Here is a 25,209-nt window from a genome sequence, read left to right on the forward strand (position 1 = left end):
GCCAGACTATGGTTTGCAACTGCACATGGGGACAAAGATCATACCTTTGGAGAAATTTCCTCTGGTCTGATGAAACAAGAATCAAACTGTTTGGCCATAATGACCATCGTTATGTTTGGAGGGAAAAGGGGGATGCTTGCGATCCAAAGAACACCATCCCAACCGTGAAGCATGGGGGTGGCAGAATCATGTTGTGTGGGGTGCTTTGCTGCACGAGGGACTGGTGTACTTCACAAAATAGATGGCATCATGAGGACAGGAAATTATGTGGATATATTGAAGCCATCAGTCAGGAAGTTAAAGCTTGGTTGCAAATGGGTCTTCCAAATGGACAATGACCCCAAGCATACTTCCAAAGTTGTGGCAAAATGCCTTAAGGACAACAAAGTCAAGGTATTGGAGTGGCTATCACAAAGCCCTGACCTCAGTCCTATAGAACATTTGTGGGCAGAACTTAAAAAGCGTGTGAGGGCAAGGAGGCCTACAAACCTGACTCAGTTACACCAGCCCTGTCAGAAGGAATGGGCCAAAATTCACCCAACTTATTGTGGGATGCTTGTGGAAGGCTACCCGTGTCACGATCGTCGTATTGAGGAGACCAAAGCGCAGCTTGGTGTGAATGCATGATTTAATGAAAGACCGAAAAAAACACGAAGTACACTAAAACAAACAAACAAACTAACAAGACGAACGTGACCGCTAAAGAAACTCTGTGCTAACATGCAACATGACATAGACAATAACCTACGAACCACTGGATAACTACTGGATAACTTATTTGTATTGCTTTTAATCTTTTTAAATTAATTTATCTTATTAACACTTTGTTCTAGCTAGCTATTTGTGTAGGTAGCTATCAAGTAAACCCAATGTTTACAACAACAATACAAAACAGGCTACCTAAATATGGTTCCCAATCAGAGACAACCACAAACACCTGCCACTGATTGAGAACCATATCAGGCCAAAACACATAGAAATAGACAAACTAGACGTACAACATAGAATGCCCACTCATATCACACCCTCACCAAACAAAACATAGAAACAAACAACGCAAATAATGGTCAGAGTGTGACAGTACGGTGCAGACTCCGGCCGCAAAACCTAAACCTATAGGGGAGGGTATGGGTGGGCATCTGGCCGCGGTGGCGGCTCTGGTGCGGGACGTGGACCCCACTCCACCAAAGTCATTGCCCTCTTCAAGGGCCTCTTTAGAGTGACGACCCTCGCCTCCGACCTAGAGTCTAAGACCCTAATTAAAGGCCCCACTGGACTGAGGAGCGCCTCTGGACTGAGGGGCAGCTCCAGACTGAGGGGCAGCTCCGGACTGAGGGGCAGCTCCGGACTGAGGGGCAGGTCCGAACTAAGGGGCAGGTCCGGACTAAGGGGCAGCTCCGGACTGATTGACGGCTCTGGCAGCTCCTGGCTGGCTGACGGCTCTGGCAGCTCCTGGCTGGTTGATGGCTCTGGCAGTTCCTGGCTGGTTGACGGCTCTGGCAGCTCCTGGCTGGATGACGGCTCTGGCAGCTCCTGGCTGGATGACGGCTCTGACAGCTCTTGGCTGGCTGACGGCTCTGGCAGCTCCTGGCTGGCTGATGGCTCTGGAAGCTCCTGGCTGACTGCCGGCTCTGGCGGCTCCTGGCTGACTGGCGGCTCTGGCGGCTCCTGGCTGACTGATGGCTCTGGCATCTCCTGGCTGACTGACGGCTCAGGACAGACTGACGGCTCTGACAGCTCAGGACAGACTGGTGGCTCTGACAGCTCAGGACAGACTGACGGCTCTGACAGCTCAGGACAGACGGGAGACTCTGGCGGCTCAGGACTGATGGGAGACTCTGGCGGCTAAGGACAGACGGGAGACTCTGGCAGCTCTGGGCAGGAGGAAGGCTCTGGCAGTGCTGGACAGGCGGGAGCACCTGTAGGGATGAGACGGAGAGACAGCCTGGTGCGGGGGGCTGCCACCAGAGGGCTGGTGCGTGGAGGTGGCACCGGATAGACCGGACCGTGAAGGCGCACTGGAAATCTTGAGAGCAGGGCTGGCACCATCCGCCCTGGCTGGATCCTCACCCTAGCCCGGCAGATGCGGGGAGCTGGGATGTAGCGCACCGAGCTAAGCATGCGTACTGGGGACACCGTGCACTCCACCGCATAACACAGTGCCTGACCAGTACAATGCCCGCCACGGTAAGCACGGTTCAGAGAACTGTAACGCCGAGATGTCACAGGACGTGCAGGGCTAGGGAGGCGCACAGGAGGCCTGGTGCGTGGGGCTGACACAGTCTTCACCAGACGGCTAGCAAGCACCTCAGGAAGAGTATGGAGAGCTGACCCAGGTGACATCAAATCCCCGACACGCTCCGTTGGGCGGATGTCGTGTCTCAGGCACCAACACAGCACCTCCCTCATAACTCTCTCCTCCAATCTCCCCATTAACTCCATCACTGTCTCTGCTTCGCTCACCTCCAATACCACCCTGACCGGCTCTGGTTCCATCCTTGGCTCCTTACGGTAAGCAGGGGGAGTTGGCTCAGGTCTGACTCCTAACTCTGCCACACTCCCGCTGTGCCTCCCCCCAATACATTTTTGGGGCTGCCTCTCGGTCTTCCAGCCGCGCTGCCATGCTGCCTCCTCATACCGGCGCCTCTCTGCTTTCGCTGCCTCCAGCTCTGCTTTGGGGTGGCGATATTCCCCAATGGACCAAGCCGCGTGGTAATGGCCAGCAGCAGCAGCGGCAAAGAACGCAGGACTCATGGACTTGGGAGGAGATTCTGGACGGCGAAGGACCCTGGGCCCGTGCAGAATCTCCTCCCAAGTCCATGAGTCCTGCGTTCTTTGCTGCTGCTGGCCATTACCACGCGGCTTGGTCCATTGTTGGTGGGTTATTCTGTCACGATCGTCGTATTGAGGAGACCAAAGCGCAGCTTGGTGTGAATGCATGATTTAATGAAAGACCGAAAAAAACACGAAGTACACTAAAACAAACAAACTAACTAACAAGACGACCGTGACCGCTAAAGAAACTCTGTGCTAACATGCAACATGACATAGACAATAACCCACGAACCACAATACAAAACAGGCTACCTAAATATGGTTCCCAATCAGAGACAACGACAAACACCTGCCACTGATTGAGAACCATATCAGGCCAAAACACATAGAAATAGACAAACTAGACATACAACATAGAATGCCCACTCATATCAAACCCTGACCAAACAAAACATAGAATCAAACAACGCAAATAATGGTCAGAGTGTGACAACCCGAAACGTTTGACCCAAGTTAAACAATTTAAAGGCAATGCTACCAAATACTAATTGAGTGTATGTAAACTTCTGACCCACTGGGGATGTGATGAAAGAAATAAAAGCTGAAATAAATCATTCTCTCTACTATTATTCTGACATTTCACATAAAGTGGTGATCCTGACTGACCTAAGACAGGGAATTTTTACTCAGATCAAATGTCAGGAATTGTGAAAAACTGAGTTTAAATGTATTTGGCTAAGATTCCGACTTCAACTGTATATAGGCACACTCACACCTGCCTGTTCACAGTATCAGACATCCATCATGTGTGAGGTCTTCGGCAGATGACGTGGAAACGTAAATGTAACATTGAACACTTTGATGAACGTCTAATTCTGACGTGGGACTGTGAGAGCTTGTTGTACAACCGCACATGCATACACACACACATAAGTGACACCCTCCTCACACCTCCTCCTATCTGTCCCCTGGGTAGGACTAGGGCACTCATCACAGAAGGAGTCAACCCTGCTGTCAGATTGTCACCTCCAGTTGTCACCAGGGAGTGACATAGTGTGACATAGTGGTCCAGGGTGGGGACAGTGGTGACAGGGTGACAGACATCTAGCTTGGCCTCAGATGATCCAAGCTATTGATCTGGACCTACAGTAGATACACAGCATGTCTTTCGTGACGGATGACTTCCAGGACATTGACCAGTGGTAGGCAGCCTTTCCATCAACATCTGAATAATTCTTATTGGTAATATGTAATAACTTTTTTGTTCCTTCCACAGATCATGCTGAAGATCTGAGGATCTATCTCATCCACATGACTGAGGTAAGCAATGTGTGTGTGTGTGTCTCAGAGGGGCCATGCACTCCAGTGGAAATCACATTACAGGACAGACATAAGGATTGGCTCGGAGTTCTAATGAGAATGGACCCCTCTCTCTCTCTCTCTCTCTCGCTCCTGTTCATTCTCCCCCTCTTTCTCTCTCACTGAGCATCCTTCCAAACCAAAGCACTTATGTCATTACTTTCAGACACGATACTGATCACAAACATAAAGACTACTGACACTATACATTATGCTACTAATACAAAACGTCTCTCTCTCTCTCTCTCTCTCTCTCTCTCTTCCTCCTCCTCCTCCTACTCCTCCTCCTCCTCCTCCTCCTCTCCAACTTTTCCATCTCCGTCCACTTGTTTTGAAAGTTTTGAAAAATTGAACTCCTCCGTAAAACCTTGTTTTCTCTGTAGTGACCAACTGTGAATAATACATCTGGCATCATCACCCCATTGCCCCGTTCTCCTTTTAAATGTGCTCTGTAACCTAATTTACAAGCATATTAATCTATAACAGCTCACGGCTTTATGTAAAAACCGTCCAGACAAGGTAGCACTGTTTGGTATCTGCCCACTGGCAATGGTAAGAAGAAGGGAAAAAGCTCTAATATTCAGCCATGTCTAATTAAGATGGTTATAAATAGCAACTGCTACGCAAGTGAGGAGGGAGGAGCCGCCCATGGCTGGTGTGAGGAGTGAGAATGGTGCTTTTTGTAGACTGTAGTGTAGACACAGACAGACAGACCTTGTGGGTTAGGCCTTGTGATGGGATGTCTACTCCACCCTCTCCAGCCATTATCAAAGGAAGTAAATGTGTGTGTGTCTGTGTGTCTGTGAATGTGTGTGTGAGGCCATGTGTATCTCAAACACGCACAGAGACAAAACAGCATCACAAAATACATAATTCATAAAGCCTCAGTATCCTGTCAAACTTAATCCTGCACACACACACACACACACACACACACACACACACACACACACACACACACACACACACACACACACACGTGCACATTCATCCATCATACCTAATTCAACTGTCATCACTTTCCTCTTGTTCATTTTCTGCCTGAAGGAACCAAGCATGTCAACTAAAACACTGCATGTACTTACAGGTCAAATCAAATCCAATTTATTTATATAGCCCTTCTTACATCAGCTGATATATCAAAGTGCTGTACAGAAACCCAGCCTAAAACCCCAAACAGCAAGCAATGCAGGTGTAGAAGCACGGTGGCTAGGAAAAACTCCCTAGAAAGGCCTAAACCTAGGAAGAAACCTAGAGGAACCAGGCTATGAGGGGTGCCCAGTCCTCTGATGGCTGTGCCGGGTGGAGATTATAACAGAACAAAGAGTTTCAGTTGAGTTTGAGTGCTGAGTTGAGTATGTATAGCACTCATACACACGCTGGGACTAAATAGTGTTGATAACCCCCTCTCATGGTTGATCCCCTACTTGATGCAGAGTGACTTGCCCCTAGGCCAGCCCCAGATACAGACCCTATATATAGACTATGGCTGGTCATTGCATTGGGAACTATTTAGCTTTGGCTGTAAATCTGTGAAAGTTGATTAGAGGAATGTCCTCAGGTCAGAGAGAGGGGGAGAGAGGGAAGGGAGAGAGGGAAGGAAGAGGGTGAGTGAGGGAAGGGATAGGAGAGAGAGGGAAGGGAGAAGGGGAGATAGGGAAGGAAGAAGGGGAGAGAGGGAAGGAGGAAGGGGAGAGAGGGAAGGAAGAAGGGGAGAGAGGGAAGGAGGAAGGGGAGAGAGGGAAGGGAGAGGGAAGGGCGAGGGGGAGAAAGTGAAGTGAGAGGGGGAGAGGGAATGAAGAGGGAGAGAGAGGGAAGGGAGAGGGGGAGAGGGAATGAAGAGGGGGGAGAGGGAAGGGAGAGGGAAGGGAGGGAAGGGAGGAGGGGAGAGGGAAGGGAGAGTGTAGAGAGGGAAGAAGAGGGGGAGCGAGGGAAGGGAGAAGAGGAGAGGGGGAGAGAGGGAAGGAAGAAGGGGAGAGAGGGAAGGAGCAAGGGGAGAGAGGGAAGGAAGAGGGAAGGGAGAGGGAAGGATGAGGGGGAGAAAGTGAAGGGAGAGGGGGAGAGGGAAGGAAGGGGGGAGAGAGGGAAGGGAGGGAAGGGAGAAGAGACGGAGAGGGAAGGAAGAGGGTAGAGAGGGAAGAAGGGGGGGGAGAGAGGGAACGGAGGGAAGGGACAAGGGGAGAGAGGGAAGGAAGAAGGGGAGAGAGGGAAGGAAGAGGGAAGGGAGAGGGAAGGAACAGGGGGAGAAAGTTAAGGAAGAGGGGGAGAGAGGGAACGGAGGGAAGGGAGGAGGGGAGAGAGGGAAGAGAGAGAGGGAGGGGAGAGGGCAAGAGAGGGAAGGGAGAGGGAAGGGAGGGAAGGGCGAGGGAAGGGAGAGGAGGAGAGGGGGACGGGAGAGGGAAGGGAGAGCTGGAGAGAGGGAGAGAGGGAAGGGAGAGGGAAGGGAGAGGGGGAGAGATGGAAGGAAGAGGGGGAGAGAGGGAAGGGGGAGAGGGAAGGCTGATCTATAGGCATTGACCACTGGGACGTGTGACTTGATCACTGTTTTCCTGATTGAGTGCTCTGTCATGTGAGGAAATGAAGAGTGGGGAGATGACTGTGACCCTCCCTCTGGAGTGTGTGTGTGTGTGTGTGTGTGTGTGTGTGTGTGTGTGTGTGTGTGTCTGTGTCTGTGTCTGTGTCTGTGTCTGTGTCTGTGTCTGTGTCTGTGTCTGTGTCTGTGTCTGTGTGTGTGTGTGTGTGTGTGTGTGTGTGTGTAGCCAGGTCACCCGTGATACAAGAGTGAGTGCTTTTTACCTTTCAGTTTTTCTAGGGCATTGCGGATGGTGATGTAGGACGGGATGGTGGAGGTGGATGGGTGTAAGCATCTGCCTCTGATTCCAAAGGTTGCAAGTTTGATAGAAAGTTGTTTAACCGTTACCATAACCGTTCGCAGTTAATGCCTAACCTTAAGAATTTGGAATTAACGCCTGAACATAACCCTAACATTAACCATTTGGAGTTAATGCCTAAACTTACCCTTAAACACTTCAAAATGTGATGTTTGAAAAACATGGATGTACGGCTGTATTACAGTGTATGGGTGTGTGTGTGTGTGTGTGTGTGTGTGTGTGTGTGTGTGTGTGTTTGAGTGGGTTTTTCTGAATATGTGTGCATGAAAGAATGTGAGTAGTGTAATGTAATATAGTCTAATTAGATTGTTCCTCTCTGGGCTCTGTGCTGTGCGGTAATGGTAGCGTGAGTCTTATCTGCAGCCCCTGGTCAGGGTCACAGAGTGTATGTGTGTGTTTTAGCAGGATGTAATGTGATTCATCGTCTCCCTGCTCGGCTGAAATGACAGTGTGATCTCTCCACAGCCCTGAGAAATGGACACACACACACGCAACACACACACACACACACACACACACACACACACACACACACACACACACACACACACACACACACACACACACACACACACACACACACACACACACACACAAACACACACACACACAGAGACATACACACACACACACACACACACACTCTCCACTCCACTAATATACTGTACCGACACACTGATTACCAGCAGGCAGGTCAAACTTATGTTTCTCCTTCTTCTCTTCCGTTCATAACATAACATACGAGTGCAGAGCATTAGGGCTCTAATCATGTCCAGTCTATCTCCCTGGGGCTCTATCATATTCATACACATATGTGTCGGCATCCAGAGGTGAATATGTCCTCTCCAAAAGAGGGATAGAGCACTTCAAAAGGTCTGAGAAAATAAAAATGCTCTGTCTACTTTCTCACACACTTCTCAAAGCAGAGTGTATTATCTGGAGGCCAGGGTGAAAAGGTGGAGAGGTTTTGGTTTCTGTTTTCTGTGCTTTATGACAGTACAGTATGACAGTACAGTATGACAGTACAGTAGCATACAGTGTTTGGACATAATTCACTGCCTGATTCTTTATCCCCTCGTATGGTATTATTTTATTCCTTATCCATGTTTAAACAATTCACTGAACTTTGGATGATTGTGTTGAGGAGACCATTGGAGGAGAATGATAGCTCAATGTATGATCATATTGGTTGCAGTTGAGGGATTCAGCTCATTATTGTTAGTGTGTGTGTGTGTGTGTGTGTGTGTGTGTGTGTGTGTGTGTGTGTGTGTGTGTGGTCCCTGGTTCAGTAACATAGCTAGAGTTTGACAGTAGATTTCATCCTCTTTGAAAACAAACACACACACGTACGCATACAACGTTTACTTCCTTTGATAATGGCTGGAGAGAGTGGAGCAGACATCCCATCACAAGACCTGACCCACAATATCTGTCTGTGTGTGTGTGATCAAAGAAATCTCAAATCAAACTCTAGCCATATTACATAATCAGCTTAATACATTACTATGCCTCTCCACTTACCTAAACTATCTACAGTGGCAACAAAAAGTATGTGAACCCTTTGGAAATACCTGGATTTCTGCATAATTTGGTCGTAAAATTTGATCTGATCTTCATCTAGGTCACAACAATAGACAAGCACAGTCTGCTTAAACTAATAACACACAAACAATGATATGTTTTCATGTCTTTATTGAACACACCGTGTAAACATTCACAGTGCAGCGTGGGAAAAGGTATGTGAACCTTTGGATTTAATAACTGGTTGACACTCCTTTAGCAGCAAAAACCTCAACCAAACTTTTTCTGTAGTTGCGGATCAGACCTGCAAAACGGTCAGGAGGAATTTTGGACCATTCCTCTTTTCAAAACTGTTTCACTTTGGCAATATTCTTTGGGATGTCTGGTGTGAACTGCTCTCTTGAGGTCATGCCACAGCATCTCAATCGGGTTGAGGTCAGGACTCTGACTGGGCCACTCCAGAAAGCGTATTTCCTTCTGTTGAAGCCATTCTGATGTTGATTTACTTCTGTGTTTTGGGTCGTTGTCCTGTTGCATCACCCAACTTCTGTTGAGCTTCAATTGACAGACAGATGCAAAATGTCTTGATAAACTTGGGTATTAATTTTTCCATCGATGATAGCAAGCTGTCCAGGCCCCGAGGCAGCAAAGCAGCCCCAAACCATGATGGTCCCTCCACCATACTTTACATTTGGGATGAGGTTTTGTTGTGGGAGTGCTGTGCCTTTTTTTCTCCACACATAGGGTTGTGTGTTCCTTCCAATCTGTCCACAGAATATTTTGCCAGTAGTGCTGTGGAACATTCAGGTGCACTTTTGCAAACTTCAGATGTACAGCATTTGTTTGGGGACAGCAGTGGCTTCTTCCTTGGTGTCCTCCCATTAACATCATTCTTGTTTAGTGTTTAACGTATCGTAGATTCGTCAATAGAGATGTTAGCATGTTCCAGAGATTTCTGTAAATCTTTAGCTGACACTCTAGGATTCTTCTTAACCTCATTGAGCATTCTGCGCTGTGCTCTTGCGGTCATCTTTGCAGGATGGCCAGTCCTAGGGAGAGTAGCAACAGTGCTGAACTTTCTCCATTTATAGGCAATTTGTCTTACTGTGGACTGGTGAACATCAAGGCTTTTAGAGATACTTTTGTAACCCTTTCCAGGTTTATGCAAGTCAACATTTCTTAATCTTAGGTCTTCTGAGAACTCTTTTGTTCGAGGCATGGTTCACATTAGGCAATGCTTCTTGTGAATAGCAAACTCAAATTCTGTGATTGTTTTTTATAGGGCAAGGCAGCTCTAACCAACATCTCCAAAATGTTTCTCATTGATTGGACTCCAGGTTAGCTGACTCCTGATTCCAGTTAGCTTTTGGAGAAGTCATTAGTTTAGGGGTTCACATACTTTTTCCAACCTACACTGCGAATGTCTAAATTATGATTGTGTGTTTTTATGTGTGTGTGTGTGTGTGTGTGTGTGTGTGCAAGGAATGGGAAGGAGCACATGCATGCGCTCATTTACACACACACACACACACACACACACACACACACACACACACACACACACACACACACACACTCTCCTCTGCACTGTTTTCCGAATCCAAGCACACACACCACGCTACAAATTATGCGTACATACACATAACTATACACAGTTTACTTTGAGTCACACAGTATGCTACGCACACTCCTAAACCCTACAATGTACACCACTGAGCAGAGCATTGATACACACCATTTTCATATAATGTGGTGGAATGGTAAGCTAATTTGAAGATCTATATGTTGTTTGTGAATACTCTTGTCGTAAGTCTGTTAGCTAGTATTGTCTGTGTAGGATGGGTTAAGCAATGATTTCCTTGTTCTTTTCCCCTATGAATTGCTGTCATGTACATTTTGAGAGCAACATTGTATTTGTTTGCAGAAGAGGTAGAGGTCTTAGATTGCATTGGCTGAGTACTTTGATTCTGCTGGAGAGAGCTGAATAAGTCCAGCAGCTATTTGTTGGCATTGACAATGTTATCTCAGACACTGCTACAGTACCTCTTCTCACGGTCTTATCCTCTACCACAAACCCTTTTGAAGGCCCTTGTATTATTTCCCACCTCCCCTCAACAAAATAATAAACCAGCATGTCTTTTTTTTTTAGGAACTCAGTCGGGGTCTCAACTTAATGTTGAGAGTTATAATAGTAGAATACACAAGGTGCAAGTTAAAAATGTGGTTGTGCATCCGCAGTTTTTCTCTTGTTATATCAGTCACTGATAGTCACTCAATTAGCTATGTCAGCTAACATTTTTTAGATTTGTAAGTAAGTTTAGCGGCCAGCTATCTATAACTGTTATCATGGTCATATTACTGACCTCGGGGGCCCAGTTGATTTTGTTAGTCAGTCTCACTCAGATGTCATATTAAAAATGGCAAACATTTCACTCTACCCTGTGGCAAAATGAGTAGAATTGCATGAAATTAGTTATCAAATGGCAAACTTTTCTCTCTGCACCATGGCAAAATGTGTAGAATTTTATTAAATTGGATATGGTTACACAGACCCGTGAACAACTGTGGCCTGATGAGTTCAGAATTTCTGGGTGGCTTCCACCCCCATCAATGTTGCCCATCCCTGCTCTACCACTTTCTCCTCATCCTCTTACTCAGTGAGGCTGAGTGTATGACCTCTCCGTCCCCTCTACTGAGTCCAGGTCCCCTCAGACCCCCATGTCCTTCTCTCTCTGATCTAGAGGACATCCTATTTTAGCAGCCGCTCCAAAAGGAACCAATCTAACCCAGATTCACATAGGAGACTGGAAATGTGTGTGTTTGTGTGTGTGTGTGTGTGTTTGGAAAGCGTCAAGTGTGTGTGAGCGAGAGAAAGCGAGGGAAAGCAAGAAGGTGTTAGAGTTGAAGGGATACGAGACGATACGAGATTAAGAGAAGCTCTGACAAAATTTACTAGGCTGAAATATCCTCCCTTGACCTTGTGCGTTGTGGTTCTCAACCGGGTCACCATGGGTAACCTAGCAGATCGGGTTGGGACCAAGAAGAGGTTCATCAGGGGTGCAGACTCCCTCCAGAAGCACCTGCTCTCTGACTGCACAGACGTGAGTGAATCTGGTCAACACTACTGCTTGGTTCGAGAGACTCTAGAGTTTATAGGGAGGAAACTGTTGTTTTGATTTAAGGTTCAATAAAGGTTGATTAGGGGTTATGCTTTTTGACTGTGAAGAATAGAGTGCCTTTGGTCAACGGATCTGCTCAGGCTGCGTTTCAGAGCGTCTAGAGGAAACTAATTGGCGGTGATAATGTGGGTTCATCAACATCAGCGTTGGTGAAAGGTGATGAACTAGTGGTGTGCTCATGACCTGTTGGAGTTGTACATGTCCATGTAAAGTCGTTTGAGGACGGTGTTGAAAGGTAGTTTTAGTAGCCTCCCACCCTCTTCTTCTCTCATGAGGACAGCCTGTGTGGAGTTTAGTTTACACTGTCAACCCCATAAAATGTTATTATCCATCATACTTCAACTACAGGTTGGTGTTATGAATTGCCTGTGAAGTGGAAAGCTAATTATAACTATAGATGAGATACAGTTGGTATTCTGCTATGCACTGTGCATACAGAAGTATAGATCATTTTGTCCCTTGTGTGCTCAGTTAGATGTTGTCTATAGAGGAGAGGCAGTGAGATATGGTTGGGTAGGTTACTTTCTAAGTGTAATCTAGTACAGGTACTAGTTACCTGTCCCAATTTTTTATCAGTAGTGTAACTTTTTAATTACCTAAACCCAGTAACGCAACCTGATGACTTTCTGTTTCTTTTGTTAAAAGGTATTAAAAGAAGACAAAAAGGATCCAGCAAACGCATTTGGTGTGTCTGTCACGTTCTGACCCGGGTTCCTTTGTTATGTCTTTGTTTTAGTATGGTCAGGGCGTGAGTTGGGTGGGTTGTCTATGTTCGCTTTTTCTATAAATTGGGATTTCTGTGTTCGGCCTAGTATGGTTCTCAATCAGAGGCAGCTGTCAATCGTTGTCCCTGATTGAGAATCATACTTAGGTAGCCTGGTTTCACTTTTGAGTTGTGGGTGTTAGTCTTCCGTGTCAGTGTTTGTTACCACACGGGACTGTTTTGTTTATTCACGTTTATTGTTTTGTTCCAGTGTTCTGTTGTGTTTTGATTAAACATTATGGACACTTACCACGCTGCGCATTGGTCCTCCGATCCTTCTCGCTACTCCTCAGAAGAAGAGGAGGACGGGATCCGTTACAGTGTCATCATAGGGGTCCCTGACTTGTCGTCAGACTCGCTCAGGTGGAACAAACTTAAACTTGTACCTATTAAGGTTATTATGGTATAAAAAACTGAAACTAAAAAATGCATAAATAAATTGAAAAACTATTTAGTAAACTGAAATAAAATAATTAGAAAAACATTTGAAAAAATAAAACTATATTGAAACTATTATCTTTGACTGCAAAACAAATGAAAATATATATATATTTTGATATGATTACTTTTTTCTAATGGGGTTATCGAGCTTCTGAATCTGGCGGGTAAATGCTGCCATTTTTCGAATAGACCTAGGTTGTGCATCACTTTCACCAGCTACACTGCATATTAACAGGTGTGCCTCGTTAAAAGTTCATTTGTGGATTTTTTTTTTTTTTTTAATGCATTTGAGTCAATCAGTTGTGTTGTGACAAGGTAGGGCTGGTATACAGAAGATAGCCCTATTTGGTAAAAGACCAAGTCCATATTATGGCAAGAACAGCTCAAAAGGCAAAGAGAAATGACAGACCATCATTTATTTTTGCCATGAAGGTCAGTCAATACGGAACATTTCAAGAACTTTGAAGGTTTCTTCAAGTGCAGTTGCAAGAACCATCAAGCACTATGGTGAAACAAGCTTTCATGAGGACCCCCACAGGAAATGAAGACCCAGAGGTATCTCTGCTGCAGAGGATAGCCTCATTAGAGTTACCCATCCTCAGAAATTGTTGCTCAAATCAATGCTTCACAGTGTTCAATAAAAGACACATCTCAATGTAACCCTCTCACCAGGCTCGAATTTGACTCTCGCAATATTACCTTACATTTTTTATGCACCACATCAAAAGAAATACAAATAATGAACCCCAATGAGTCGTGCACAACCCATGTCCAAATTATTTCAAGCTTGTTTAACCCGCTGGCGCGCATTGGAGCTGAACAAAAAATGACGACACACATAAAGTCCAGAAGCACCTCACCATTGTGGTTACTCACTACTCGTAGATATTCCCTCAGTAAAGTATGGCAGTTCCTTGCAGGTTTCCTCACAAGATCCACAGCAAGCACAGCTGTCAATGCAGACAGTACTCTTTAGCAGTAACCGATATCCCATGGGAACATGAACTCGTCAAGCTTTCCCAAGCAATTCTCTCTCGGTTTCACACAATGCTAGGCTAACCTCAAGGCTGTCAAATACCTCCAAGATGAGACTGTAGCTTCAGTCTTTACTAAGTCTTTCTTAAAAAAATTATAACTCTCTTATAAAATAAAATCATTATTTCTCTTCAAACTCGGTAGGTTACGGTTTTGTTTTACTTTTTATTGTCTTCTTTTATAATTATTCTTCACCAACGGTCATAATGTACTGTCCATCCTTTTCTCAATCTCTCTCTCCCTCTCTTTTTTTCCCAGGCCTCCCGTTAACCAGGTCCACTCTCCCATTGGCCACAGCTTAACAAGCGACCTTATTGGTCAAAACTTAAACTTAAAAGTTAACCAAGCCATTCACTTATACCTTAAAGAAATATGTCTTCAAAAGAAATGCATTAACAACATTACAATACGGGAGCAATTCAATCACCTTTTAAATATAAAGCCAATTAATTATAACAAATAAACTCAATACTTGGTTTTAACAAGAATAAACTCAATACTTGGTTTTAACAAGGGTATTACATGAACATCAACTGTTCAGAGGAGGCTGTGTGAATAAGTCCTTCATGGCAAAATAACTACAAAGAAACCACTACTAAAGGACACCAATACGAAGAGGGGACTTGCTTGGGCCAAGAAATACAAGCCATGGACATTAGACCAGTGGAAATCTGTCATATTGTCTGATTAGTCCAAATTTTAGATTTTTGGTTCCAACCGCCGTGTCTTTGTGAGACGCAGAGTAGGTGAACGGATGATTTTTGCATGTGTGTTTCCCACCTTGAAGCATGGAAGAGGAGGTGTGATGTGTGGGGGTGCTTTGCTGGTGACACTGTCTGTGATTTATTTAGAATTCAAAGCACACTTAACCAGCATGTCTTCCACAGCATTCTGCAGCAATACGCCATCCCATCTGGTTTGCGCTTAGTGGGACTATCATTTGTTTTTCAACAGGAAAATAACCCAAAACTCACCTCCAGGCTTTCTAATGGCTATTTGACCAAGTATAGTGATGGAGTGCTGCATCAGATGACCTGGTCTCCGCAATCACCTGACCTCAACCCAATTGAGATGGTTTGGGATGAGTTGGACTGCAGAGTGAAGGAAAAGCAGCAAAGAAGTGCTCAGCATATGTGGGAACTCCTTCAAGACTGTAAGAAAAGCATTCCAGGTGAAGTTGGTTTAGAGAATGCCAAGAGTGTGCAAAGCTGTCATCAAGGCAAAGGGTGGCTATCTGAAGAAATATATTTGGCTATCTGAAAATATATTTAGATTTGTTGTACACCATTTTTGGTTACTACATGATTGTACATGTGTTATTTCATAGTTTTGATGTCTTCACTACTATTCTACAATGTAGAAAATAGAAAAAATAAAGAATGAGTTGGTGTGTCCAAACTTTTGACTGGTACTGTATATTTTCAAAATATATATCTGGGAGATTGGAAATGATGCAGACAATTACATTGATAGAAGCTACAATCTGTCTGCAATATTAAAGCTGATCTACCCCCCCCCCACCCCTATAAAAATAAAGGAAATGTGTGACAGGACTACCTCAAATTGTGACTGAGGCTTCTAGCCTCCCACACATAATGCTGCTTTCTGTCCATAACACTAAAAGTAAAAGTCAATCTAAATAATATAAAAACAAAATAGAAATGTTTTTATCAAACTGAAACTGTATAAACATGTGTAAATCCTGTCTGAAATAGAACTGAATTTCAAATGGAAATCTAAAAACTAAAATCACAAAACGATAACAACATTGGTGCCTGTCTTCAATGCTGAATTGAATGTCATTGAGAAAGTTGTCCTCATATTTCTTTCCCGCCAAAATCCTTTCTGAACTTCAAAGTAAACATCTAGTTTTTCAAAAATGTCTGTAATATGCTTTTTTTGTTTGTTGATGGTAACGTAAGTGATTAAAGATACAGTTTATTTGTAATCAGATTATATTTAACTGATTACATGCAATCACTTATTCCCCAACCCTGCTGTAAGGCCCAACACAATCATCAAATTTACCTAGGTGACAAATTAAGACGGAAGTATCACCAACAATGACCAAACACAGTAGTAATGATGACTAATGCGGGTTTACTTATCTAAATACAGTCTTTATCAAGTATCGCCTGTTGGACTTAGCCTGACAATTGTATCTGATTGCATTAACTGATCGTACCATCAATCACTTTGAGACTACTGAGTCAAATGTCTTCTTCAACAAGTGTATTTCTTGCTCTGTTGGAATGAGTGATGAATGGAGGAGACGTGGCAGATAGAGGTAGCAGATAGAGAGAGAGATGAAGTAGATAAAGTAGGTGTCCTCACAATGTAAAACGCATGACTAAGTTGGTATGACAGTAAGGGATACAAACAGTCCTTTTTGTGTGATCTATTTGCAGAAAAAAGGTCAAATTAATCACGGGCCACTTTTGGGTGTGACGTTTTTGTGCTTGGGGCATAGCTGTGACACTAGTTCCACGTGATGATGTACTAAAAGTCCAACAGACAACATTTTTACTTACTTTGTTAACATGGGCTGCAAGGATTTTTCCATCTCTGCGTGTGCCTGCCTTTGCATAAGTATGTGGGTGTATGTACGTCTGCGTGTCTGCGTCTGCTTGAATGTGTCTATATCTTCCCACTCCAAGACCTTTCCATCACGGTTGACAACTCCACAGTTCCACCTCTGAGAGAGCAAAGAACCTTGGGGTGACCCTGGACCACACCCTGTCATTCTCCGCAAACATCAAAGCAGTGACTCGCTCCTGCAGGTTAAAGCTCTACAACATCCGTAGAGTACGACCTTTCCTTACATAGAAAGTTGAGCAGGTCCTAATCTAGGCACTTGTCGTCTCCCGTCTGGACTACTGCAACTCTCTGATGGCTGGGCTCCCCGCTTGTGCCATCAAACCTCTGTAATTTAACCAGACTGCCGCAGCCCACCTGGTGTTCAACCTTCCCAAGTTCTCCCATGTCACCCTGCTCCTCTGCACACTACACTGGCTTCCAGTCAAAGCTTGCAACCGATACAAGACCATGGTGCTTGCCAGCGGAACAGCAAGAGGAACTGCCTCTCCCTACCTTCAGGCTATGCTCAAACCCAACACCCCAACTCGAACACTCTGTTCTACCACCTCTGGTCTATTGGCCCTTGCACCACCACGGGGGGTCAGCTCCCACTCAGCCCAGTCAAAGCTCTTCTCTGTCCTGGCACCCAAATGGTGGAACGAGCTTCCCCCTGACCCTAGAACAGCAGAGTCCCTGCCCATCTTCCAAAAACGTCTGAAACCATACCTCTTCAAAGAATATCTCAAATAAGACATCTCAGACTCACTTTCTGCACACCTGTGTTTTTACACCATGATATGCAGCCTGTCATCCTCAGATAAGGGGGGCTGAGCGGTATCCACCCTGTGGTTGTTGTCAGCGAAACTGTGTTCTTTATGGTGGCAATCAATAACAGGGCAATGTCAGGGCATCCCTCGTCTGGTCTGATTGCACTGAGAACTGCTTTACTATCTCTTTGTCACTGTACTGGGGCCGGGACTGATAGACTGTGTGGCTTAATCACAAGTTTAATATGCTGGGAGAGATAGATTGGGCAGCCCTGACAGCGCCCATACATCTACTTGTAATGACATAAAGACTTCACTCTCAGTGGGATGATTGAGATCTTTGGCTTCAATAGCCTCCTCAGATCTAGCCTCCTAGATCAACTCAATTTGGAGCACTCTTGGGATCCTATGACGGACAAATGGTACAAACTATGTCTTTGTCAAAGAACAGTAGGTGGTGTTCTTTGAAAAATACATTGTTTGTACCATTTGTCCATGTATGCTTTTAATCTGATTAAAGAAATGATGACAGTGCTAAAGTACTGTTGTGAGTTTGGGTAATGCTGTCCAACTTTTCCTTCACTTAATAAAGCAGAATTACAGTGTTTGAAATTGAAACAGCGATAATAGTTTGCTTTAGTTGAGCATACATACAATATGACATTACTCAAGGCCAGTAATATGCTTATCACTCTCCCTAATGGCTATCTGGAGGCCTGTAAAGGCCTAGAGCTCCAGTAATGTCCCTCCCTGTGCCACACATCTCTGTCTGGGCATGCATTAAAGAAGCACTGGTTTAAGCCCCAAACATCCCCTCTTGGAACCAACACACAAATAGATGAAAGAGTGTGGGAATTATGATGTAGATGAGAAGGAATCAAACATCTCTCTGTTGTCTGTTTGTTTACAAAAATAAACAACTTTTTGTTAAGTCTGAAATGTTTTTAATATATAATAATTTGAGTCATTTGATCATGTGTTAGATTCCAATGTACTGTATGCTATTTCATAGAGCTCTGATAAGGGCTCCATTTTGAAGGGGAAAACTACCCAGACTAGTTTGACCTTGATTCTATAAGAGTGGCTACCTTAGAGACCAACTACTGTAGAAGCTCAAGACCAAGGTCAGCTATTTCTAGCCTCCTCATCAGATATACTCTAAAATTAACCTGTGTGTGTGTGTGTGTGTGTGTGTGTGTGTGTGTGTGTGTGTGTGTGTGTGTGTGTGTGTGTGTGTGTGTGTGTGTGTGTGTGTGTGTGTGTGTGTGTGTGTGTGTGTGTGTGTGTGTGTGTGTGTGTGTGTGTGTGTGTGTGTGTGTGTGTGTGTGTGTGTGTGTGTGTGAGTGAGTGAGTGAGTGAGTGAGTGAGTGAGTGAGTGAGTGAGTGAGTGAGTGAGTGAGTGAGTGAGTGAGTGAGTGAGTGAGTGAGTGAGTGATGCTTTGAACACCCCAGGCATCTTTGAAAACCACTGGTATTCAATTTAGCTGAGCAACAATAGACATACAGCGTAACTCTATAGAGCTCTGTAGAGCAATTCAACTGAAGTTATCCCACCAATGCATAACCTATGTCCAGCGGAATGCTATTACTATCATAGTCTATATGCCTTTCACTATTTTCATTTGACTCATACATAACACACAACACATGGTACACATGGATTAACCCAGCTCCTGTAGTGGGTCCTCATGACCCCCTTTTCAGCACCCCCACACTAACACGGCTACGTAGCGGGGCATGGGAACCAGAGCACCACAGTGAGAACCGTCTTTTATCGTCTGAACTTTAACCTCATCTACCCTGTGTCTGGACTCACTGGACATTATGACCTAATCACTTCGAGGAGGAGACTATGATGCAAGGGAGAATGAGGGAGAGAGAGAGAGAGGGAGGGGGACAGAGAAGAGAGAGAGCGGGAGGGAGAGTAGGGAGAGAGCGGGAGGGAGGGAGAGACAGTGAGAGAAGGGGAAGAGAGAGAGAGAGGGAGAGAGAGAGAGAGCAAGAGAGAGACAGAGAGAGAGGAGGGGGTGCGAGAAGGAGAGATAAAGAAAGAAAGTATATGTTATGGCATATGTTTCTAAATCAGACGGTTTACACAGTACTGTAGGCCTATTCTCTAATCTGTACTATCTAATTTGTTCCCGTGTGACCGACAAGTTAGGGCAAGTGACATGGGAGCTAAAAGTGACATGGGGGCTTGTTTACTGGTCGCTCGTTCACTGGTCGCTCGTTCACATGGGGTTAGCTCATTAAATGTTGGCTATTTTAAGCATTAGATTAGCCTTTCTTTAGCCTGTTCACTGGTAGCTCATCTATAACAGTACTGTACATCACATTGTACAGTTGTGGCTTGTGGAGGGATATATAAAATTAGCACTAGTACAGTACTGATAGCCCATTGACGATATTTGTGTTTAGCAGTACAGTATAGTACAGTACAGAAAGCTAGCTAAGCACTAGTGGGAACTGAGATACAGTAGTAGTGTGGCAGGTTATCATAGCATGTTCAGACCCACTTGGTGGTTTGTGAGTGATGGGGTTGTGACAGTGCTTTGTTCTTCAATGACTATGTGAGCTGCTGCACTACTACACGGGGACTGGACACATAAACAGGCATCGAAGCTCTGAGGAGCGTGACACCAGATGACACTCATCGTGGATGGAGATGACGTGAGTGTTTCTTAAAGCTGAACTCCATTGAATAGTGCTTTGACGGAAATGTTTCTGTTGAGCGGCAATGCTGTTTGACTGGTTGATGAGCAGGTGTTTTTAGTTGATGGGATACAACATACATAGTATCTAGGAAAGGAATAACAAATCCACCTTCAATTTATCCCAATTCAATCCCTTACTGCAAAGCCATTACCTATTTTCGCCTGGTTGCTTTGCTTCGCTTAAATCCCAATGAACAGCAGATTAGTAGCACTCAGGAGACATCAGCTTGTCATCAGCATTCATGCAGTGACCTACATTGCCTCTCTGGTTGGCATACTACGCTGCCATACCCAGCCTGCCAGGCTGATAGGGATGTCATCATCTCTGCCGTTCATTCTCTGTTGTAAAAGGTTCTCCAGAGCATAGCCAGAGTTGTATATCTAGTATTATAAACTTGGTGGTTTGAGCCCTGAATGCTGATTGGTTGACAGCTGTTGTATATCAGATCGTATACAACGGCTGGGTCTAATCTTGATTGCTGATTGGTTAAAACCGCATTCCAGCTGGTGTCTATTCCACAAGCTACCACCGGCTAAATCTATGATGTTAAAATGCCTATTTACTCTGTTGCATCTGACTGCGCAATCCACTGTCTCATCAGCCCAGCCAGGCAATTTATAAACTTGATCTCCACTATAAAAGCATCTAGACATTATCTCACATTTCTTTTAAACTAACATTTAGTTTTCAACAGCAGAGATTTGTATACACCTTGGTGTATGTCTCTACGACATTTGCAATATTGTTTAAATATTCAAATTCGATCCCCCGATGTCCTATAGTAATGAACGTCTTGGGAGTCCGAACGAAACAGACAGGCAGCGTTTCATCGAAATCATGATTCAGCTGGCATCATTTTTATGGATATATACAAATAAATGTAAATTGAAAAAAGGTCAAACGAAACAAAGTGCAATTGGTTGCAGTCTTTCCAGCTTCAGTTTGAAGTGATTGTGTTGTTGCCTAGCTCCTCTGAACAACAGTGTCCTGATGAGAAAGCAGGCACAATCACACCTCTTTAGCTCATAGTTATGGATGTATCCAAATAAATGTCACAAGAAAACAGCTTAAACAAATACAAACACTTTTGGCAGGGATTACAGCCTTGAGTCTTCTTGGCTATGATGCTGCAAGCTTGGCACACCTGTATTTGGGGAGTTTCTCTCATTCATCTCTGCAGATCCTCTCAAGCTCTGTCAGGTTGTATGGGGAGCGTCGCTGCACAGCTATTTTCAGGTCTCTCCAGAGATGTTCGATCGGGTTCCGCGCTCTGGCTGGGCCACTCAAGGACATTCAGAGACCACTCCTGCATTGTCTTGGCTGTGTGCTTAAGGTCGTTCCTGTTGGAAGATGAACCTTCGCCCCAGTCTGAGGTCCTGAGCACTCTGGAGAAGGTTTTCATCAAGGATCTCTCTGTACTTTGCTCCCTTCGATCCTGACTAGTCTACCAGTCCCTGACACTGAAAAACATCCCCACAGCATGATGCTGCCACCACCATGCTTCACTGTAGGGATGGTGCCATGTTTCCTCCAGACGTGATGCTTGGCAAAGTGTTCAATCTTGGTTTCATCAGACCAGAGAATCTTGTTTCTCATGGTCTGAGAGTCCTTTATGTGCCTTTTGGCAAACTCCAAGCGGGCTATTATGTGATTTTTTACTGAGGAGTGGCATCCATCTGGCCACTCTACCATAAAGGCCTGATTGGTGGAGTGCTGCAGAGAGGAACTCTGGGGCTCTGTCAGAGTGATCTCTCAATCTCTCCCGATTGCTCAGTTTGACCGGGCAGCCAGCTCTTCTTCCGTTTAAGAAGGATGGAGGCCACTGTGTTCTTGGGAGACTTTCAATGCTGCAGAAATATTTTGGTGCTATACCCTTCCCACATCTTCGCCTCGACACAATGTCAGAGCTCTACGGGCAATTCCTTCAACCTCATGGCTTGGTTTTTGCTCTGATATGCACTGTCAATTGTGGGACCTTATATAGACAGGTGTGTGCCTTTCCAAATCATGTCCAATCAATTTAATTTACCACAGGTGGACTCCCATCAAGTTGTAGAAACATCTCAAGGATGATCAATGGAAACAGGATGCACCTGGGCTCTGAATATTTATGTAAAAAATGTTAAACCAGTTTTCGCTTTGTCATTATGGGGCTTTGTTTGTAGACTGATGAGGAATTGACTTTATTTGATCAATTTTAGAATAAGGCTGTAACGTAAAAAGAAAAAAGTCAAGGGTTCTGAATACTTTCCAAATGCACTGTACTGTGTGTGCTGGCGTAGTCCACACCAAGGTGAGCATTGTTGACAGGAGGCCAGAGATCCATCTGCCAGATGGCTCTGGGGGAGGGTTCTAACTAGCGAGCAATTTAATCAATCTGATTACAGGGAAATGCTGCCTGTATTTTTAGCCACTCTAAGGCAGGCCAGTGGCCATTCATTAAGTTGTGTCTCGTTTGCTCTTGTGTTATCACTTGAATGTGGGTATGTAAGAATAAACATTGAGGTAGAGGCATAGGAGACTTAAAGAGAGTTGGGCAAATAGCTTGATCTTCCAAATGGGTACACATTGAGTTATACTGACTACCTGTACTGCATTTCAGTTTTGTTTTGCACAAGCATGTGGTTGCAATGCATTGGACAACATACAAAAACTTGGCTTGGAATTAAGAGTTCTGGTGCCAACACGAACGATAGTTTACCAAACTGTTCATCAATGGTTTATCAATGGTATGGTTTAGCGATATGCCGGGTAGAAGCTGTAGCAGGGGCTGGAGAATGTGTGCCCTGGTGTGTCTCAGGCCAGGGGTTTTGGGATGGAAGCCCCAGGGGAGAAGCCCCAGGGGAGAAGCCCCAGGGGAGAAGCCCCAGGGGAGAAGCCCCAGGGGAGAAGCCCCAGGGGAGAAGCCCCAGGGGAGAAGCCCCAGGGGAGCAACCAGATGCCACTTATGGAGGAGGAGCAATATGACCTTAACATGGAGGTCCCTACAGACTGGCTACTCTGGAATCTGTAGGATTTTGATGAATCTCTTGTCATTCTCCAGGGATTCAAGTCCTCAGTTCAACAGAGCATGGTGTTCTGTCCAAGTTGTTGTCTTTTCACTCAGTCATGGATCTAAGTTTTAAGGTTGTTCTGCATTGCAGCAAGTTGAGATTACATTTTTTAAGTACACTTTGTGACAAATGTATTTTGTAAAACACTACACAAATGACATTTGATTTGAAGTGTATTGATAGGGGGATGGTTTACCATGTGTTTTTCTGGGCTCGATTTATCTAGAAGAGGGATGCCAACATTCTTGGACCCTGAGCTAGCTAGCTACTCATGCAATGGCATTGTCCTTCACACACACTGCCTGCCGTTGTGGCAGTGCCCTAGAAAATGCTCCAGCCTGCCAAGACTGTGGTCAGCCGCAAACTGTCAACACTCCACTCATAGTCTTGTGAGGTTTTCATCGATGCTGACTTGAGTAATGAGTTTGAGGTAACCGATGAAAAATACCACAAATAGTTGGGATGGCGTGTAATAAAAAGTAGGGGAGACTGACAGCGTAATATTATATAATTGGGAGCAATTTGAGAAAAACTAGGCTATGAAAAGTATATTAAAAGCCATGTGCTTAGCAGTATGTCTCTCTCTGCCTCTCTTTCTCTCTCTCCTGTCATAGACATGTTTCTACCCTCCCTCCCTTCTGTGCTGCAGAGGAAGTGTGTCATGTCAGTGAGTGGGTTATGGCCAGAGCCTGGTGCGTCTCCCAGACCCATATACAGTATTTAGAAGGTTGGGGCAACTTTTAGAATTAGGAATATTCTTCTAATTCTAGACAGTCACACAGCATTGTTGAAATATTCCCCTTGTTATGTTAATGGTGAGCTAACATGGCTGCCATATCATTTTGTAGTGTCATATGCATTATAATGCAGAAACCTCAATGGCCTATCTCTCTAAATACATAGAATAAGTAAACACACTTCCTCCCAGACAGTGCAGGAATGTGTCCCTAGTAGCTATGAATCATAATACTCCAGGTTCACTGCATGGGCGTCACACACTACAAACTATACTCCAATGGAGTGGGGTATAGTCTCAGCTGATGCCGTTGTTGTTATTTTTTTCATTATTGTGCATGTTAATGTGTTACATTCATTTATTCAAATATAATTAAATTTGGCTTCTTTCGAGGCTGCAAGCAGCCTTATTTGGGCACATGTGAGCCCTTACCAGAGGAGGATATGTGCATGCATGTTGATGTGATTGCGTGAATGTAATTATGCCTGTGTGGGTATTTACAGTACTGAGCGGTGTGTGCGCTCCGCTAGGTCATTGGGCTGCTCCATGGCAGCTGTGTTTCTGTGTTGTGAGGCTGTGGGGCTGTGGGGAGTTGTCGGTCACAGCGGAGGTATCTATCTATCAGTGAGAGAATGCAGTCACTGTGGCCTGTCCACACTAAATGTGGCTCCTTCCATGGCGATGTCACTTCACACAATCCCACCAGACACAGCCAATGACAGGGCTCATTGGAGTCAGTCTGAGAAGGGGAGACAGAGAAACTGAGCTGAAAAAATTACATTGCTCTTATACTGCAGGGCACAACTGGCAATTTAAGTGTGTGATATGGGAAGGTTTATACACCTCTACTTTATATGCAGTAGCTCCACTAGTACTCCCCTAATAAGGAAGCAAGGTGGCTAGGGACACAACCCTATACTTCAGGGCCAAAGCAGAAGCTACTTGTTCACTTTTAAAGGTCGATGAGGGACTAACTACATGCTCACTTTTAAGGGTCTGACCAGGAACCACTTCTTCACTCCTTAAAGTGTGAGTGGGGACATTTACCTAACTGTTAAGGCCTGTGTGGTGCAGAGAAATTTGACCTCTTTATTACGTCTCAGTGATGGATACAACAGAATATCGCTATTCATTTTTGCTTGCTTTCAAACATTTTGTCCATTTTATCATTATTTTGAGTGAGGAGAAACATCCATTCAGTTTAATAAATGGTCGTGCTGCCAGTATGAATGTCTCTCTCTTTCAATTCTATGTCTGTCTTTCTGATTCTTTTCTCTGACAATTTCCCTCGTTCTTTCTTTTCTTGTTGTTGTATCTTTGTCTCGCTTTCTCTTTTGGTTTTGTCTTCCTATTATTCCTACTATTTTCTTTCTTTCTCTCCTCTATGGATGCATTAT

At 44.7% G+C, this 25,209-nt stretch overlaps 2 protein-coding genes across 9 annotated transcripts in view; one reads left to right on the forward strand and one right to left on the reverse strand.

Annotated features, from left to right (window-relative positions):
- Positions 1–25,209, forward strand: part of rgs3a (regulator of G protein signaling 3a) — a 182,693-nt gene that overhangs the window by 63,800 nt on the left and 93,684 nt on the right. For all 8 annotated transcript variants that reach the window (XM_090234482.1, XM_090234483.1, XM_090234480.1 and 5 more), the window contains one exon: positions 4,052–4,095. In XM_090234482.1, the coding sequence (XP_090090608.1) occupies positions 4,052–4,095 (44 nt within the window). The remainder of the gene's footprint in view (positions 1–4,051; positions 4,096–25,209) is intronic.
- LOC149983246 (uncharacterized) lies at positions 1,114–2,496 on the reverse strand. The gene is made up of 2 exons (XM_090236573.1): positions 2,464–2,496; positions 1,114–1,845 (listed from the first exon to the last, which is right to left on the reverse strand). The coding sequence occupies exons 1-2, from the start codon at positions 2,494–2,496 to the stop codon at positions 1,114–1,116; spliced, it is 765 nt and encodes a 254-aa protein (XP_090092699.1).

This window comes from Oncorhynchus mykiss, chromosome 5 (genome assembly GCF_057628025.1).
Source record: "Oncorhynchus mykiss isolate SJ-2025 chromosome 5, ASM5762802v1, whole genome shotgun sequence".
NCBI lineage: Eukaryota > Metazoa > Chordata > Actinopteri > Salmoniformes > Salmonidae > Oncorhynchus > Oncorhynchus mykiss.

Excerpts from the sequence above, each read along its gene's own strand:
- LOC149983246 (XM_090236573.1), bottom strand. The coding sequence starts at position 2,496 with ATGGAACCAGAGCCGGTCAGGGTGGTATTGGAG. Across the intron at positions 1,846-2,463 it reads CGGTCAGGGTGGTATTGGAG|CCGCCAGAGTCTCCCATCAG; the intron begins GTGAGCGAAGCA and ends GTCTGTCCTTAG.